Source organism: Leiobunum rupestre, chromosome 2 (genome assembly GCF_980474605.1).
Source record: "Leiobunum rupestre chromosome 2, qqLeiRupe1.1.hap1, whole genome shotgun sequence".
NCBI lineage: Eukaryota > Metazoa > Arthropoda > Arachnida > Opiliones > Sclerosomatidae > Leiobunum > Leiobunum rupestre.
The window spans coordinates 46,347,878-46,366,628 of NC_143385.1; the positions used below are offsets into that span (position 1 = coordinate 46,347,878).

The following is an 18,751-nucleotide window of genomic DNA, read 5'->3' on the forward strand; positions in this document are numbered from 1 at the left end:
CTAGAGAATTTAAAAAAAAAATATTCAATTGAACCAGTAAAATAATGTATTTAAATTTTTAATTTTGTTTCTAATTATTTTAAGGCTTCCAAATTTAACTCTTTAATAGGTCGTCATTTCAATTTTTATTATAGTCATTTTTATTCAAAAATGACGTAGCGCAAAAATGCTATTTTTTTTTCGACGTCCGCTTCTCCTCATATCGAAGTGTAACATCACTCCTGCCAGATACCTGTAATACAATAGAGGTTAAGCCCGCACCAGAAAACGTGTAGGGTGAACACGCAAAGGTACGTCTACAATCCTACACGTTTACGGGCGGTGGCTTAACTTGTCTATTATAAAGCTTAAAAAAATGCATTTTATTTTAAAACCCATCTATGTTTTACATCTTAAAATCTTATCACTCTGTTATCAAGAACTGATTGTTTTGTAAGACTTGGATGCCGCCATCAATTGAGCAAAATTAAAAGTATTAAATTTACATTTAACTTTAATTAAACTTAAATAAAATAAGGAAACGAGAATTTTAAATCTAAAATGAGTATTTTTTATTCTTAATTATCAATTAATAAGATTATATTATGAAGAATCAACAAAATGTGATCGAAGTGCAATTAAATAATATGTTATCTATTAATATTTCAAGATATAACGTAATTTTAAAAATATATCACAAAAATTGTGAAATATCTTTATAATGTTTCCTTTTCCTTTCATGAGATGAATAATAAATCCTGAAATGGGGCCGGGCACGTAGCTGCACGGCCCAAGTTGAACTCTGGCTCATCTCAAAATGTCTACCCCAACGTTTAAGTGCTCGCCTCTGGCTCAATGTATGGAAAAATATTGTACAGACTCAGCTCAGACTCAGTTAAAAAGACAGGGTTTGCAACGGCTTGTCTTGGACTCGTGTTAAGTTTTATTTTTCATGTGGACTCTGTTATGTTATGTTATTTTAATTACTAAGAGTAAAACTCATAATTAACAAATAATTATATAGTTTAATAGAATATAGAAGTTACATTCACATCGTGGAACTCGCACGATGTCCTGACTAAATAAATAACTTCGTACCACTCTATAGGTGCCACATATGAACTAGAAACTAAATCGTATTTGAACTATACAACAGACTCACCTCGGTCTCTCGAGCTCAATTTTTGGAAGTGAACAAATTAGGGTACGTCTCGGGCTCTTCTTACCTAATTAATTTGTTTTTGTAGTGGTTTTTGAGTAAAGGGGATTTTATGTACCTATACATAAGCATTAATGCTTTTTAAGACGCATCCTCCTATAAAATGAACAGCGTACAATATTAGAAACCGCAAAATATGATTTTTTATTTAAACACCAAGTTTTATTGGTTTCACCCCAAATACCTCATTCAAAAATAGCAATAGGCCGATAAAAATATTTCGCCTAAGTTGTTCTCTTTCCCTCACTACTAGAGGATTTTGGAAAGGGGGTAGGAAGGGGAAGTAAGTCTGTGACGTATGTTCAACAGCAGCGATATCTATGTACAGATATCAAAATTATAAAAAACGTTTATAACAAATTTCGTCTGCTCAAAGAATATAAAGCCCCAGGAATGGAAGGATTGATATTATTGGCCGCGGGTTTTGGTTGTGTTAGAGCAAATCAGAGGAAACGGATAACGCAACCCGGTCTATCTTTAAAAACGAGAGGCACAAAAGCTCCACTAGACGGAGCTACACCTTCCATTCCTGGGGCTTTATATTCTTTGGTCTGCTGCAGTATTTTTGTGGGAAACATGAGCCTTAGCAAGAATCGTGGCCTTACGCGAACGTTTCTTATGATTAACACGTAAATTATAAGTTAAAAATATAAAATGAATCGTCTAATTGGAATTGGAGGATCTGTTTGCTGTTTTATTTATATGTTATTTAATTTACATTTATCAAAAACATTAACAAACCTTTTCTTTGGAGAATCCATCGCTTCAAACTTGCCGATTCGCGAATTGCGAATTCGTTAGACTGCAAAAAAAATCGTCGAAGTTGGCTATAAATTCCGACCAATCAGAGTAATCCTCTTTTTCGCAGGTATACGCGGGGGAAGTATTGATGGAAAGTCTCCTCATAGGATAATATTTTTATCGGCCTATTGAAAACGGTATGAATGCTGGTTTTTTTAAAATCAGTTCAAGCTCGTGCTTATCGCATCATTAAGAACTCTAACGATATGTCTACACTCGGGCTCATTTTTCCACTATTTTTGGGACTCGGACTCAGTCTCGTTTCAAAACCATTAAGAATCTCGTCTCAGCTCGTAAATTATACGATATATTTCTTGGTCTCGGCTCGGGTTTAAAATGGTCTACGTTTTTTCGAATGGTCTCAGCCGAGCCTCGTGATTTAATGAAATTTAGAAGGGACTCGTCTCGGGCTCCGAAATTAACTCGAATATTTGAGGACTCGGTCTCAAAATCACAAATTGGCTCAAAATTGAGACGAGCCCGTGCAGCTATGGCCATCGGTATAAGCAAAAGCGGATAATACTCCATAAAAAAGTCTTTATCAAAGGTTGAGTACCATCTTTGGCTATGTTATTTCTTGTGCAGTCGACACGTTTTTTTTAGCAGCCAATAATATTGCAGCAATGAAATTCAAATTTAGCCAATTGCTAGATAGATAGATAATGACGTTTGAAAGTAGTACCAAGTTTCTAGAAAATTTTTAATTTAATTTCTTAGCAAAGATATTTTCCGAAATATTTATCCAGGAGGCTATTCCGTAAACAATCCAAATCGTATGGACAATTCCAAATGTAAATGATTGCGATCGACTTCATTTGGATTGGGCGTAAAAAACCTTATTATCTATCCCAAATCCAACTCGTCATTTGGATCACTCGAATTCCCTTTCCAAATGTAAATGAACGTCATTTCCTCTCACACTACGTCCTTTTTTTTAAAATGTTCTTTCTTATTTGTTATTTCATTTGGCGGGTTTTCAAATGTTTTTCCACACTGTCAAAGAATTTCTTTCCAAGAATTTCGTGTGATGAGATTGTTAGCATCAAAATAGCGCTCGACAAAATTGCTACTTCCATTGAAGATTTAGCCCCCTCACAAGCGAGGATGGCTGTGGCTTTCGAGAAAGTAGCCGAAAGTTTATCAAAGAAACGGCCCTTTTAAGGGCCAATAGACAGTTAGATATTATCAAATATAATAAAGAGTTTCCCTTTTTTGAATTATTGAATCGTCACGCATGACGACTTAATTGTCGGATACCCTGTAACGACTAGCTTATTCAAAATTTGGAAACTCTATATTTTGAAGTTGCGATTTATTCTCTTAAATAGACTAATATCGTTGAACGTGTGCGGAGTATGTTGCCTTCTTGTGGCAAGTGTTGAAAACTTGCTTGTGCAAGGCCAAAACATACACGCTTTCCTGCAATACATCAATTATTACTCATATAATTTAATAACAAAATTAATTATGTAAATCTTATTTATTTAATTGATATAAACTGCTATAAGCCGCGAGTGGGCTTCTATTAGTGCATCGGTACAATACGCTTAAAAAAAGTAACAAGGTACAAAATTAAAAATATGGTAAGTAAGCACTTAAATCCACTGACAATAGTATACAGGGAAATCGCATAATTAGTGTATGCAATGAATTTGGGGAGAGAGATGATGGATATTTATGTGGCACTGGGTGAAAACTCCGAACTACTCCTTCAGCGTTGAGTTTGCTAGCTATCTCCAGGCGACGCACGAAGGGCATGCCACCACCCTACTACACAGTCATGGTAACCCGGCCACATACGATAAAGGTATTAAAAGACGCTGAATTACTTAGGCTTAAGATGGTGCCTAGCTGATTATTATTATATAAACAAATATGTGTTTATTGAAATTATAGTAAAAAAACATTTATTTTAAACCCTTAAAGGAGTTGAATCTAAAAATAAGAAAGAAATTCAATATGTACTACATTTAAAATATCAAAAATTTAAAAATTTAATTTTCCCTCGGAGAAGTTAAAAAAAAGTACAAATGGAAATTCATTATAAAACCGTTACTAAATAAGGTCCAAAAAATATTTAAAGTTTATCTTTGTGAGTAAACAAAGTGTGCATGTTTTGGTCTTGCCACGAGTCGGCAACATACTCCGCACATGTTCAACGATATTAGTCTACTTAACAGAATAAATCGCATCTTCAAGTGTCATTTGTAACGCCATTTACTAGGCTTATTTTAATTTAGCAATGTTTAATTTTCATTTACTAGGCTTATTTTAATTTAGCAATGTTTAATTTTCATTTACTAGGCTTATTTTAATTTAGCAATGTTTAATTTTCATTTACTAGGCTTATTTTAATTTAGCAATGTTTAATTTTCAAACGGTTAAAATTATTTTAATTGCACACTTTACCTCCGGAGCACTGATATAGAAAGGGTACTTTTTGTGAAAGAGTTCTTTTAAACCTGTCAAAGTAACCCTCTTTTTGGGTGATGAATGGGGTTCTGCGCTTTGGATCCACGCGCGGTGCCTCTATTGACCCCCAGTCGCCCTATTAGGGGGAGCGAGAGCAATTTACCTGCTTGTCAGGGTTTTCTCTCGTTAACCCTTCGGTGGGGATGACCATGACCAGCTAGGAGAACGTCGTCCGCTCGCTAAACGCGACGGCGGGTCTAGCTTTTGTCAAAGGGTTTGATCTTTACAGCTGTCTCTTACTCTTTCTATGGAAAGATAGTTTTCCCCTCTTCTGCCACAGGTTCCCTTCATTTAATAAACAAAATGAGTTGCCAATCACCCAGTAGCAATTTTTACCTCGAAAGATTTATTTGCTTATTGTCGGTATATATTACTTTCTTTTCGCGAATGTATTTTCTCTTCTTGGACACTTTTATGACCACTTTGACGAAGGTCCTCTGTATAATTACGATTTTCCAATGTGCGCGTCGTTTTTCTCACAGAGAGAGGGAACCAGAACTAAGTTAAAGGGTTGGGCTTGGCTATTGGCCTTCCCAATGAACCCACCAATCCTGATTGGTAACCACGTTGGTACCCGCGCCAAAAACTGAAAAATATACAAAAAACGAACGTTTCGAGAAGACCGGGAGAGATGAAAAATATCAATCTATCGTGAGAGACAAATTCAGTTCCGCTACCGAATAGAGACTCGACAAAGTTCAGAAAACGTGCAATGATTCGAACTTGCGCGTCCAGTAAATGTTTCGGACTCCTAAATATTTGCGCGTCCAGCATGACAGTTAGAAAAAGAGGCGAATAGCCGATTCGGTAACTCGCTGCACGGCGCTATAAACAATCTCCAACGCACTGAACACCGTTTCATCACGAAACCAACGACGAGATCTCAACATGGACTCGTTAAACTGTTTCGTAACTATTTTATATTATTTTACTCCCGTTCGTTATTAAATCTTACGAATTAATGACCAAAATGTTAAGTCCATACTTGGACAATAATTAAATTTGATTGGGGAATATGCCCCCTATAATATAAACCCCTTATTTGAAGTCTGTCCTTGTTTGGACATGTTAATTTAGTAATTTAATAACTGAATTTATTTTATTTTATCCTTGATTGGATATTTCGTGTTTTCCCTCCTGGGATATCATTTAAAACCGAAAACCCCTTTTCTTATCAGTTTCTTTAACATCAAACGTTTGATTAATTGAATCCTTATTTGGATAATCTTAAGTACTAAGCTTGAAACTACTGTGCATGTTTATTTTTGATTTATTGTGTATTGTTAGTGCATGATTTTAATTTTGTTGTTTGTTATTTGTGGTTTTGTTACCCGATTGTAATTGGTATTAAAATATGGTAAGAAGGCAACTCATTTCAGCCCCTTTCTTTAACTTAAGCCTTTTTCAAAGATCAAACCCCTAGACAATCAACGTGCCTCATTTAAGGTATTTCCATTCATTTACTATAACGCCTCCTCGCTCAACCCAATAGTGAAATTGACGCGAGCCACCCGGACCTAATTAGTTAACCTAAAAGTCACACACATTGAACAGTAAATACCTCCAAACTAGAGAGTTCCCCAATTTCAAATAAGCTCGTTGTCACAGGGTATCCGACTATGAAATCTTCATGCGGGACCATACTCCGGAAAGTCTGGGTGAATGTTCGCTGGTGGGAAGATTGCTACATGTGTCCAATCTATCGCTTAAATTGTTCCGGGAAAGCTGCACTCTCCTTGGTACCTCAATTTAACAGCAGCTTCGTGCACTTCGGTCACAGGACATTTATTTACAATGGTACTAGATATGCTGGTTGATAGCCTTTGTAAAATCACTTAGACAACGGCTTACACTACTTTGGCTGACTCCAAGAGAAAGATTTTGGCCTACATCCAGTTGGTATGACCCTTTCGAATAAAATCTCAAAGCGAAAAGCATCTTGAAAAAGAACGTTTAATTGTAACCCGGCCACCTGAATTAATGGCTTTAAAAGTCACTTGATGACTTAGGCCTAAGGTGGTGCCTTGGGTATTAGCCTAGCTGATTATTATTATTATTATTAATTATTATTATTAGATTTCTTACCTTCAAATCTAATATAGCAAAGCGGTGGTTCTAAATCCTTGTAGAGACTCCGTCAAGGTTTGACAATAACGCGATAAGCGAAAATTTCTTCGGAAACCAAGGCATTTAACTCCCAGACTTGATTCATATCTCTATGAACTCTTTGAATTCGTAGATCACGACGTTCAATGCGATTTTGATATTCATACAACAAACGAAAAAGCTCCAATTTCGTAAAAACAAACCTGACATTTTAAACGAAAAAGGAAAGGCTTAGGATATTCCACCACCAAAAAATGAATGCCAAGTTTAGAAGTAGTTTAAGGTTTATAAAATATAAATTAGCCTCGCAATTATGAAGCTTTAAACTTACTTGAAGTAATATCAAAAATTCACAGTTATAATACCACGAAAAATATCAAAATGGCAGCGAAAAATTGCCCACTCTACAGAGTTTACTAGAGAAGCAATGGCCACCAAAAAGGAAGGAAACGTGAGTGAAAATCAGGGGGGTAAACTACCTAAATGATAAATAACACCCATTTGGCTGGCTAAGTCTATGAGCAAATCAATTGGTATTACATTATTGAAAATGTAAGACTGTTTTGCAGTAAATGAATAAATACTTATAATTTGCAGTTTATTTTTGTAAATTGAAACTATATCATTTTCAGATTTCGAAATAAAATTCCTTGTTTTTAAACGAAACCTAATCATTATCAATAACAAAATAAATATTAATTTAATTGATATATTAAAAAAAATTCAAGTTTCCAATTTTCGCTTTAATACTTTAGGCGCCCCCCCCCTGCCCCCCCCCCCCCCTCACTACGCCTCTGCCCCCGATCCAACCCAAAAAGCAATCAACCTAGTGCAATTTGTATCTGAAACCAACTTCAGAAAAAGCTATTCAGAATTATAACCCATTTTTGTGGAACGCAGAAACTCAAACAAATCAAGAAAAGAGACCAATATGTTTAAATACCTTTTCACAAACATTGGCCATCACGTTTCAAGATCAACCTGCGACACAGATAGCAAGCGTGGGAACGGATTTTGTTTACACTAATGAAATCAACACGTTCCATTAAAATTGAAAAGGAAAATCATTGAAGGTTGCGGTTGTCCAAAATCAAAGCGTTTAAAATAATGCGCTGAAGAACCGTTTACTGAGTCTGGATTAGAATTCATTTACAACATCTCAAAATTAGAATTCGGGGAGTATAAAAAGAATATGTATTAGGGCCTAATACTTTTATTTCTTAAATTGGTTTTGTGATCTGATATTTAGCTGGTATTGTTTTAACACCAATGCACAAACTTAATCGAAGTTTACATCAGTTAGAAGTCACCAAAACTGACAGCTTAATAACTATGGCAAATTACTGCAATACTCCTGTCAGAATTAATTTCTCCATGAATGGAGTAGTGACTATTTGGATCCTCTTCAAACTAGTTAAAGAAAATCTAGTGTTTAGTTCAACCGAGAGACAAACAATAATACTCAATTATAAAGTCATCGATGAAGCTTTATAACAGTTATTTCTAAACCTTGTATTCTGTCGACGGATTCCCAAGCGTTTTATAAACCAGCGCTTCCAGATCACGAAAATTTTAATATTAGTATCAGCCCCAGAAATTGGTCATAGACTTGTAAATTTGAATGTTGTCAGAATATTTGCTTTACACAGGAACTAAATTTTTTAATAACCCTCATTTTCATGGATATTATTGCCAATATAAATGACAAAATAACCAGTGTAAACAAAATTAGATGTTAGGAATCGCCTTGAAAAAGAGCTGGGACTAGGATACAGAGAGAAACGGTTTCACCAAGGATCAATGAAATGTGTCAAAGGATCTAAAGGAAACCGTTGGAGTCCTATAACACAACGCATATTCGCATTGCTTTAAGTGTATTTGAACGGTCTCCTGCATTAGCTTATTTTGATGTCTTAACGCTACCCAGTGTTCATTCATTAAAAATTCCATCCCAGCAAGTAATTGACTTAATTTTTCAGCAAGGTGAAGCCAAACGATTTTCTGAGTTTTTTTAAAACTATCCTGGGAAAATGAGATTAAAATTATGGGAAAATGAATGTGGAACTCAAGCACCAATGAGTTTATTGGCTGTAGTCTTGATGCTCAGAAATATTCATCAATATACGATTTATATAAAGAAAAAACATTTTCTTAAACCCTTGAGGCTGAATACGTGCTATATTTATGGAGGTATATTTCTGGAAAATTTTATATCATTGGTTCCTACTTTATGCTGCATATAGCGGCTTGACATTCTTTCATAGCAACTACTATATACGATGTCATCTGGGCATTTCATTTTGTAGGATTGCAAACATCAACTCTAGTGTGTGATGTTGGCACTTGCAACATTTCAGCATTACATCACACATAAGGATTGAACAATCCTTCAGTTACACTGAAAATGTGGATGAAACTTTAAATTTTAGGTTTGAGCCTCGTTTCAAACACCCATTTCTCAAGGATAGATGGATCTTTCGCCCTATCCACATCAACTCAAAAACATGATTAATGCTTTGAACCACTCTAAAGATAATTATTCAAAAGAATTTTACCATATTAGTTTTTGGTTGGTCATAAATCATCGACATTAACGAAAGAGAGGTTGATAGATGTGAGAATAATGGACAAAATGGAACACCACAACGGCTAGAATTATGCAAACTCCAAAGGGTTTTTGTGAATTATACAACTATGCTAATCCAATGTTTGAGGATCCACCGGAGGATAGAGATAAGGTCATGGCATTGGCGTTTAATTATTTTTTACATGCGTGCCACATCAAATTTGAGAAGAGATTGCTAGCTCACGTGAAAGTTGAATCGTTAGATTCCTCCCAGTGGCGGATACAGAAAAAACTAAAGGGGAAGGTGGCGCTAAAAGACATCTTGAGCTATGGGTGTAATAACAAATCATCAAGTCACATGCAAAGCTTAAGCGGCAAGGTGGGGGGGGGGGGGGTGCCTCCATATTTATCCGCCACTGATACCTCCCCAATTAAAATCAATGCTGGAAGGCCTGTAATTTTTTTTTAGGCTACTGAACGAATTTTATGTAAGGAAAACTTGAATGACCATATGGGACAGAATTTTTAGGCCGGCGAATTTGGAAATTATTAATAATCTCAATATTTGGCTTTTGTAGTGTAGCTGATGATTTTACATCACGCAACCCTACCAAGTATATTTATCCAGTTCGAATATATGGTTTTGCAGTTGAAACCATTTTTAGTCAACAAATATGTAACAGCGGGAAAATTTACGAGTTTCAATTACAGTAGTGCTGGGACAGCTTTACTAATAAAACCTTGCACTAAAACTTCTCAAAATGCAATCGTAAAGTTGAAGTTGATATTTAAGATATGTCAACACCGGCAACAACATGCTCAGTAGAGGTTGAAATTATCATTCACCAGCTGATTTAATCCCTGCAAGAAGATGGAAGAAAATGATAAAAAAATTCATCATTATAGTAAATCCCTATTAAACTATAATTTAAACCATTTTCTATATTTGCAATATTGTTTCCATTATTTTACACCAGTGGTTAAGTTTATCTATTTCAAAAGTTAAAACTTCTGTCAAATTGAAATATAAGTATAAGTGTAGAAAGTTTTGGTTATATGATTCCAAGGAAAAAATTTAAACAATTTAATATGTGGTAGTTTTTTTATATTTTACATATGAAATAAAAATAGTAAATCATAGGACACATTAATATTCGCACTCAAACATTTTAAACTTTTGTTTAGTGACTACTTTTGAATCTAGTCTTAGGTAAAATTAATTTTAGACTGCTTAGTACAGATTTGTGTCTCGGCTACAATGGCCAATAAAGCACTATTTTAGGGAAATAGATATTCCTGCGTAATTTAAGCCCTGGGGGAAATTCAAAACTGAACTCCGTTTTCTCCTAGTGCTTTTCGTACGGTAGATAAAACTGTTTGCAAAACGTCATATTTGATATTTTCTACTAATGCAAAGTGAACAAGTCGGCCCAGGCCGTAATATTAGTTCCACATCAGTGTATTCGAGTGGGCATAGCCATACACCCTTAGTAGACACAGGTAGGCAAACTAATACAAAGCTTTTGAGGCTTTATGATTTCTTATCGTTGGATATATAAATTGCCACCCTAAGTGAAAGGGTGGATGCCGCCCACCATCAGGAGACCCGGGTGGGCAAACTAATATAAAAACTGTTGAGCCCATGTGATTTCCTATAGTTAGATATACTATTTACCATCCTTTATTAAAGAGTGGCCACCGCCCACCCTCAGGATACACGGGTGGGCAAACCAATTCATAAGCTGTTGAGGTCATTTGATTTCCTTCGTTAGATAGACGTAAAGTATCAAAGGTGAAATAGGTAAGCAAAACACGACAAACATAATTTTTTTTTAATTATTGAAATAAGTGGAAAAATGATTTAAAGAAATTCTTAAACTGGGATTCAAATATGTTTATTTTAGGAAATTTATATCAAACATTTGGGTATGGTTCAAACACCAACATTCCTATTATTGCACAAATTAAAAAAAAGATACCCTTGAATGTAATTAAGCTTAAGTCCGACTGCTTTGGATTTTTTGGTCTCCCATATTCTAAGTACATAAATTCATTCTTGATTAATGGATATTGGTTTTGACTTAACTTGCAAGGTAATTTGACAAAAAGCTATATTTTAAATTTCGATCTATTTGTGGTAGAGCTATAAACGGGTAGTCTCTACGTGAACTTGTAAGTTAATATACCTAAGTTTTGCGAATGGTTTACGGCAAAGATTATCGTAATAAAAATTTACATTCATAGATATAAAAATACATATGCCCGAATGCCCCTAGTTTTTGGATGAGTATGGGAGTCCAATAATTAATAATGGCGGTACGTAAGTGTGTGAAGGGAAATAGAGTCTTCAATGCTTTAACTGTTTAAGCGTACGCGTGTTCTTAATAATATAATACCTTCTCCCGATAGTGACTTCAATTTATAATTGTTTCTCTATGGTTCTATGTGGATTGAACTCGTAGTTTGTCTTGAACCTTTTGTTTGGTGTAACGAGTGATGAAGTTTTTTAATGTCTCTTGTTGATTTATTTAAATAAGAAAATAAGTATCTCATTGTGGGGCTTTTAGAGCATTTATAAGTACATATGGGGAAGAGGGCATTTAAAATTTTCGAGCTCGTTTATTCGAGTACTCACTTTCGAGCGAGGCATCTTAAGCGAGTGTGCCCACATGCTCACCACCCGAACATTTAAAATTTTCGAGCTCGTTTATTCGAGTACTCACTTTCGAGCGAGGCATCTTAAGCGAGTGTGCCCACCTACCACTGCTCACCACCCGGACATTTAAAATTTTCAAGCTCGTTTATTCGAGTACTCACTTTCGAGCGAGGCATCTTAAGCGAGTGTGCCCACATGCTCACCACCCGAACATTTAAAATTTTCGAGCTCGTTTATTCGAGTACTCACTTTCGAGCGAGGCATCTTAAGCGAGTGTGCCCACCTACCACTGCTCACCACCCGAACATTCAAAATTTTCGAGCTCGTTTATTCGAGTACTCACTTTCGAGCGAGGCATCTTAAGCAAGTGTGCCCACCACCCACCACCCACCACCAGTAGTGGCGCTAAGGGTGGGCTGAAATGGGCTTTAGCCCCCCTGCATTTCTGAGAGGGGCGACATATTTATATTTAAAGGGCCACATATTTATAATTAAGAGGCCACATATTTGAATTTATGAATTTTCTTTATCTCTAGAAATTGGTTTTAATGCCAAGAAAACTTTTTCTGGAAAAAACTTTCAAAATCAATTTGTTTACTCAATAAGATAGTAGACCATAAACAGATAGATTCGGGAGGAAGGGAGCGGAAATTGAGAGAAAGTTGAATGGACAATAGAAAGAAAAGAAAGGGAATTTAGGGAAATACCCCGGGCGTGCACTTGTCCCCTCCCGGTCGGATACAAGGTCCTAGGGGGTCCAGTTAACGCGACGAGAGCCGCACCAAGAAAACGACCTTGCTCTTCTCGCTTCCTGGAAAATTTATAAGGGTATCACTAAATTTGTAAAATGGAGTGTAGCTACACTCCATGGTTGTAAGGGCCACAAAATAATTAGCCCACCTGTGAAAAAACCTTAGCGCCGCTACTGCCCACCACCCGACGCGAAGTTTGAGGTTCACTTGACCTTAAACGGCGAAAATATACGTAAAATAAGGCGGAAAAAGGGACGAGGATTTCGACAACTTAACTAGCCAACTCCCCCCGCGTCTCTAAAACTGACGAGGATACAGTAGAAGTTCCGAACAAATTGTTGTAAGCGTCTAGTAGCCGCGAGGGCAAAGGCGTCGTGATTTGGAGTTTTTGACTGGCCGTTTGTGATTTCGAATCCCGGTTTCTCAGCGCCATCTGCCATGTAGTCGATTTCCACGCCGACAACAAACAAACAACACTTAACTACAATCCGTCCATAGCAATAGTCCCACTTCGATATATATCGATGTGGAACTAAAAAGTACTAAGCATTAAAAATTACAGGTTTTCCAAAGCCAAAAAGTCACATCAAATATATATTCAAAGTGACACTATTTATAGGGGGGGGGGGGGGGGCAGAATAACAATAGTAGCAGGGATTGGTGTATATAGCAACGAGGCCTTCACACCAGGCGCACAGGGAGAAAACTCCGCGAACAAAAGTTATTTAGAAAGAACAAACGCGCTGAAAGTTATACACATCAGAAAAATAAATACAAAAAGAACAATAATCATAATCATCGCGGAAAAGCTTTACGAAGAAGTTTACAAGTGTCCAAAATCACTTCTTGCCAACCCGCGTGAACGGCGGTGAGAACACCCACCACGAAGTCCGGGAGACCCCGCGCCTGGAGCGAAAGGTAGAGATTCCGCCGAGGGGTCGCGAAGGAGGCACACGCGAACAGGACATGTTCGGCGTCCTCTCGTACCGCACACCGAGGGCAGGAGTCCGAGTTCCGAAGCCCGAAACGATGAAGAACCGCCTTTGTGGGAAGTCAGGCACAACCAAGCCGCGCGAGAAGAGTGTCCTCCAGTCTAGGAAGTTGAACGGCCAGAACGGCGCGAGAATCAGGGTTAGGCTTCGCAGCCAGGAGAGGCCACTGGGCTGCGAGAGACCGCCAGGTGCGAGTCCACGAAGAGGTGATCGCTTTCCCACAGACACTCTTTAGCTCCGAGAGTGTCGAGGGAAGGAAGAAGTGTACCCCCTGAGGACGTTGAAGCTGGGTGACCCCGGCCAGTTTGTCCGCCGTTTCGTTGCCTGGCACTCCCACGTGAGCTGGGCACCAAAGGAAAGTGACGGAGCGGGGATAATTGTCACATAGATCATGGATTATTGAAACAACCGGATCAGAAGAGCGCGTCAGCAGTTGGGTGAGGGCACTCTGAGATTCGGAGCAAATAACCAGCTCACCAGGCACATTTGTCACCGCGTATGAAAGAGCCATCTGGATAGCGAGGAGCTCAACCCGGTTGATAGGATGCCCGGAGTCCACGAAGGACCTCGCGCCGACGCCGAGGGCCGGAATCGCGAAAGCCGCACCAGCAACACCCGAGTCCGAGGAGAGCGAGCCGTCCGTATAGATGACCGTAGCATCTCTGGCGTAAGGTTCGAGGGTCGTGAAAAAGAGCTGCCGAAGCGCGTCAGATGGCAGGTCTCCCTTGGTAAAAGAGACCCAGCGAGGAATGATCGTGGCCGCTGGTGGCTCCCACTCCGGTGTTCGCAGACGAGGGAGATGGGCCCTGGAGTAGTTGAAAAGCCAAGTGAGATTGTACTCCTGTGCAAGGCGCCACGCTCGAAGAGGCAAAGGAAGTCGGCTCGGTGGGAAACGGTCCTCGATGAGTTCCAGAGAAGGTACCCAGGTAGAAAAATAACGTTTGTAAAATGGTCAATATTTGGTTTAAGGTCAAAATAACGTTTAATGGTTATTATCCCACTAATTATAAATGTTTATATTTAGTAAAATATTGACCTCTTTTAGAACTCATGCTTTTATCAAAATAGTTAGGTTGAAAAAACCACGTTATTTAAATTATATTCACCACATTCAAAAACGTCACTTTTAATATGGATATTTAGGTTAAAATAACGTTATATTATTTAACTTTTTTAAGGGTATATCTTTTGGCAAACATGAGACGTTTTTATGTTTGTTTGCTAATAACAAATTTTTTAATCCCACTAATAATAAAAGTTTATATTTAGTTAAATATTAACCACTTCTTAAACATGTTTTAATAAGAATATTCTAATTAAAACATGTTATAGAAGTGGTTAATATTTAACTAAATATAAACTTTATTTATATGTTTGTTTGTCCACTATAGGAATCTACAGTTTTCAACTTAGGTCGACCACATTTGGAATACTATCTCATGGTACCCTGACTGTGGTTTTCGACGGTTACGGTCGGCAAAACATCTTAATTAATTGCATTAATTTAATAATTAGGTATATCCGCTATACACAAGATACTACACTTTGGTCTTAGCCAAAAGACCGGGTTTCTTCATTCTTTGGCCCTACACAGGAAAAACGATTAAAATATAGTAATGTTTTTTAAAAGCCTTCTTCTATAGACACTAGGCCGTATGATAAAAGGGAAATTATTGTGTAATCAACGTATAATTGTTTGAAATTGGCATAAATCAGGGAAATACGCCTGTTACCCCATTTATTTGTTAATAATTTTAAAAATGTTTAATAGGCGTTAATCATTCAACGTTAACTTGGTGAATTTGATATCCTTTAATAGTTTGGTTTTAGTTCAATATATACGTTAAATAAACGTCAAATCATATAACGTTTATACTTGGGTTTCTGTTAGTATTTAAAGACATAATATCAACCGTTTTATAAACCGTCTATTTTGGTGACATCGTCAACCATTTCATAACGTTTATCTCTCAACATAGCTTCAACGATTCACAAACGGTTTATCAACGAGATTTTGCTACCTGGGTAGGGTAGATCGCAATAGGGAAGGATAGAAATCGGGTGTGTCAGACGCTCCGCATGGAGCGATGTTAAAGGGATCCAGAAGGTCTCTCCGAAAACGCAAAGGAGGAATGGCTGCTTCGGATTCCATGAGCCGGATGGGAGTGGACTGTGGAACTCCTAGGATGACTCTGAAAGCGGTATTTTGGACTTTGTCGAGTTTGCCGAGCGTGGTAGCTGTGGCCAAGGCGTAGAAAGAACTAGTGTAGTCCAGCCGAGAGCGAAGGAGATGCGTGTAGAGAAGGCGAAGGACCTTCCTTCCCACCCCCCAACGAGTCGCGGAGACGGCTCTCAGAAGGTTTAGCCGCTTCAGCGAAGAAGCGACGAGGACCTCGATGTGTGGGGACCAGGACCGCTTGTCGTCAATCAGGGCTCCGAGATACCGATAGGACGAGAAAGGGCAGTGTGCCCGAGCGTGAGGTGCAGGCCGGCCTGGATCTGCTTTGATTTGGTGATGTTCATGAATTGGCATTTCAGCGGTTGGAAATTTAGACCCCAGGTGATTCCATAGCTCGAGATATTATCGAGAGCAAGCTGCATCGCAGGGAAGAGGCGGCTGAGGTTTGGACCGCAAATCCACGTGTTGATGTCATTCGCATGTACCCCTTGGTCAACCGGCCTCGGACACAGCTCGGGAATGTCGTCGAGCATGACGTAGAATAAGATTGGGCTGATTGCACTGCCCTGCGGCACGCCGCGGGTAACTGAGTACGGCTTTGAGAGTGTGCCATTAACTCGGACTTGGACGGTACGGCCGTCCAAAAAGCTCTCCACCCAGCGGAGGAGGTTTCCCTCAAGGCCCCGGCGTTGTAGCTTATAGAGTAGCGCCTGATGGTCGACACTTCCAAAGGCGTCTTTTAAGTCGAGGAAAACTGCCAAACAGTGTTGATTAGTCGCCAGGGCCCCTTGAGCAGCGGTAACAAGCCGGAGGGCGTTATCGGTTGCCCGGCGCCCTTTGCGGAAGACGGATTGCTCCGGCGGAAGCACGCGATTCACCTGCAGAAACCAAGTAAGACGGCCAAGAACAAGCCGCTCGTAAATTTTGCCAAGGTTCGGAAGGAGGGGAGATGTCCCTGTAGGAAGTGGGGTCTCTGCATGGTTTGCCCGGCTTGAGTATGGGATGAAGAATCGCATGTTTCCACCGCGAGGGCATGATGCCATCGGCCCAGAGATGGTTGTAGAGCCTGAGAAGAGCTGCGCTAAACGCTGGGGTGGTGTTTTTAATGATTAGGTGCGAGATGTTATCGGCACCAGGGGCCGTGTTGTGAAGGCCGGAGATGACGCCGTTGAGTTCCGGCGCCGAGAAGGGCGCGTTGTACCTGGCCGGTGGACGTGCAAGAGAAGTCTCTGGGACGTACGCTTGAGCCGGCGAGAGTTCTGGGGGAGGGTGAATATTCTCCGCAGCTTTGTACGCTAGGCACTCTGCAACTTCCCTTTGGTCTGTGAAAAGAACCGCCCCCTTCTGCAGCGTGAGAAGCTTCGGTGCGAGTACGCCAGTCTTGAACCATCTGACCTGGGACCAGATTTGCGGCAGTGGCGTATGAGCATGGAGCCGATCGCAGAATGCCCGCCAGCTGGTCTTCTTCGTCTCCCTGACCAGTTTCTTGAAGATCGCCCTTTCCCGCTTATAAAGAACCATGTCCGCAGAGAGGCCCGAGCGTTGGGCTCTGCGCCGCGCCGCAGTGACGACAGTAGCCTTCGCCGAGCAGTGGGTATCCCACCAAGGCGGCTGGCGAGACGTATACCTCCTGTGGCCGCTGGTGAGAGGAATCGACGCCTTCACCGAGTTGAAGTGAAGGGATTCCGCGGAGGAGACTGTAAGGTGTTCTTCGCCTAGAGCATTATCAAGGACAATGCGAAAATGCTTCCAGTCCGCTTCCGCGTAACGCCAGTGAGGGGTACTCTCTTCCTTGTGGGCATCGTGAGACGCTTCCCCTATGAGAATAGGTAGGTGATCGCTTGTTCCTCTCTGCAAGACACGCCATGGCAGACCTGCGGCCAGGTCGACGCTAGCGAAGGCGAGGTCAAGCGCGCTCTCAGAGCCGTGGGTAGGGTCACGGGTTGCTTCCCCCGTATTGAGGAGTACCATGTTGTCGTGGTCCTCCAGCCAAGTCTGAATGAGGTGTCCTTGTGCGTCGGTGTGGCGGCCACCCTAGAGGAAATTGTGTGCGTTGAAGTCACCAAGGATGATGAACGGCGGGTCAAGTCCGGTAAGGAGTTGGTCGAAAAATTATTTGGGGGGGGGGGCGGTGCCCCGAGGGTCGTAGATGTTGAAAAGCGTGAGCCAGCCCAGCGGGAGATGAATCTTCACCACCAACGTCTCGACGCCCGCACAAACTGGGGAAGGGAGACGGATCGCTGGGATAGTTTTGGCTATCAGAGTGGCCAGACCTCCTCGCGCCCCGGAGTTCGAGTTGGGGGGCAATTGCGATCGGCGCGAAATATTTCATAAAGACCAAATTGAAAGTTACATACGTCCGTTGGAGAAAGAAAAGTTTCCTGAAGAGCTAAAATAGATGGGCTGAAGTCGCCGAGAATGTCGATAATATCTGCGAGCCGAGTACGAATACCGTGAACGTTCAAATTCAAATTCAAATATATTTTTTTTTAAGTTTAGTATTTTTGGTTAGAGGGCCAAATCAACTTGCGACTTATAGCCCTCTTACATTATTAGATAATACATTTATTTTCTAACTAATACAATATGAATTAACAAAGCAACAAAGTAAAATAAAAAAAATTAAAAAGGTACCGTACATGAAATTAATAAAACTAAGTTAAAACTGAAAAAAGTATCTCTTGGAGTTGGGTCTACTCAGTCTCAAAAACTATTCTTTTAAATGTGTTTTTAACTTCCATTTCAGTTTTTAAGTTTGCAATTTTATAATAATGTATATTGAATAATTGTACGCCGGCGTAAAATATAGAAGTTAATTTTTTTGTTGTTTTACAAAATGGCGTTGCTATCATAGTATTTGCTCTTGTAATTTATTTAGTAGAGTTCATTTTAAAGAGGGTACCTGGCTCGGATTTTACACTTTTGTAAATAAAATTCAAACATACAAATTTATAAATTTGTGTTATGTTAAGTAGTTTACTCTGTTGGAAGAGTGGTCTGGTATGAGAGAGCCATTCCTTGTTATAAAT

At 39.5% G+C, this 18,751-nt stretch overlaps 2 protein-coding genes across 2 annotated transcripts; both read right to left on the minus strand.

Moving 5' to 3' along the window:
• Nucleotides 1-13,604: 13,604 nt before the first annotated feature.
• Nucleotides 13,605-16,076, minus strand: LOC149957634 (uncharacterized). Its single transcript, XM_090167114.1, has 2 exons — nucleotides 15,565-16,076; nucleotides 13,605-14,349 (listed from the first exon to the last, which is right to left on the minus strand). The coding sequence occupies exons 1-2, from the start codon at nucleotides 16,074-16,076 to the stop codon at nucleotides 13,605-13,607; spliced, it is 1,257 nt and encodes a 418-aa protein (XP_090023240.1).
• A 462-nt stretch (nucleotides 16,077-16,538) lies between these two features.
• Nucleotides 16,539-17,693, minus strand: LOC149957635 (uncharacterized). Its single transcript, XM_090167115.1, has one exon. The coding sequence runs from the start codon at nucleotides 17,691-17,693 to the stop codon at nucleotides 16,539-16,541; it is 1,155 nt and encodes a 384-aa protein (XP_090023241.1).
• Between the last annotated feature and the right edge of the window lie 1,058 nt (nucleotides 17,694-18,751).

Bases quoted from the DNA above. Each gene is read 5' to 3' on its own strand.
- LOC149957634 (XM_090167114.1), bottom strand. From the start codon at position 16,076: ATGCCAATTCATGAACATCACCAAATCAAAGCAGATCCAGGCCGGCCT. The intron at 14,350-15,564 runs GTAGCAAAATCT...CAACTACTCCAG, and splicing joins TTGCGATCTACCCTACCCAG to GGCCCATCTCCCTCGTCTGC.
- LOC149957635 (XM_090167115.1), bottom strand. From the start codon at position 17,693: ATGGTACTCCTCAATACGGGGGAAGCAACCCGTGACCCTACCCACGGC.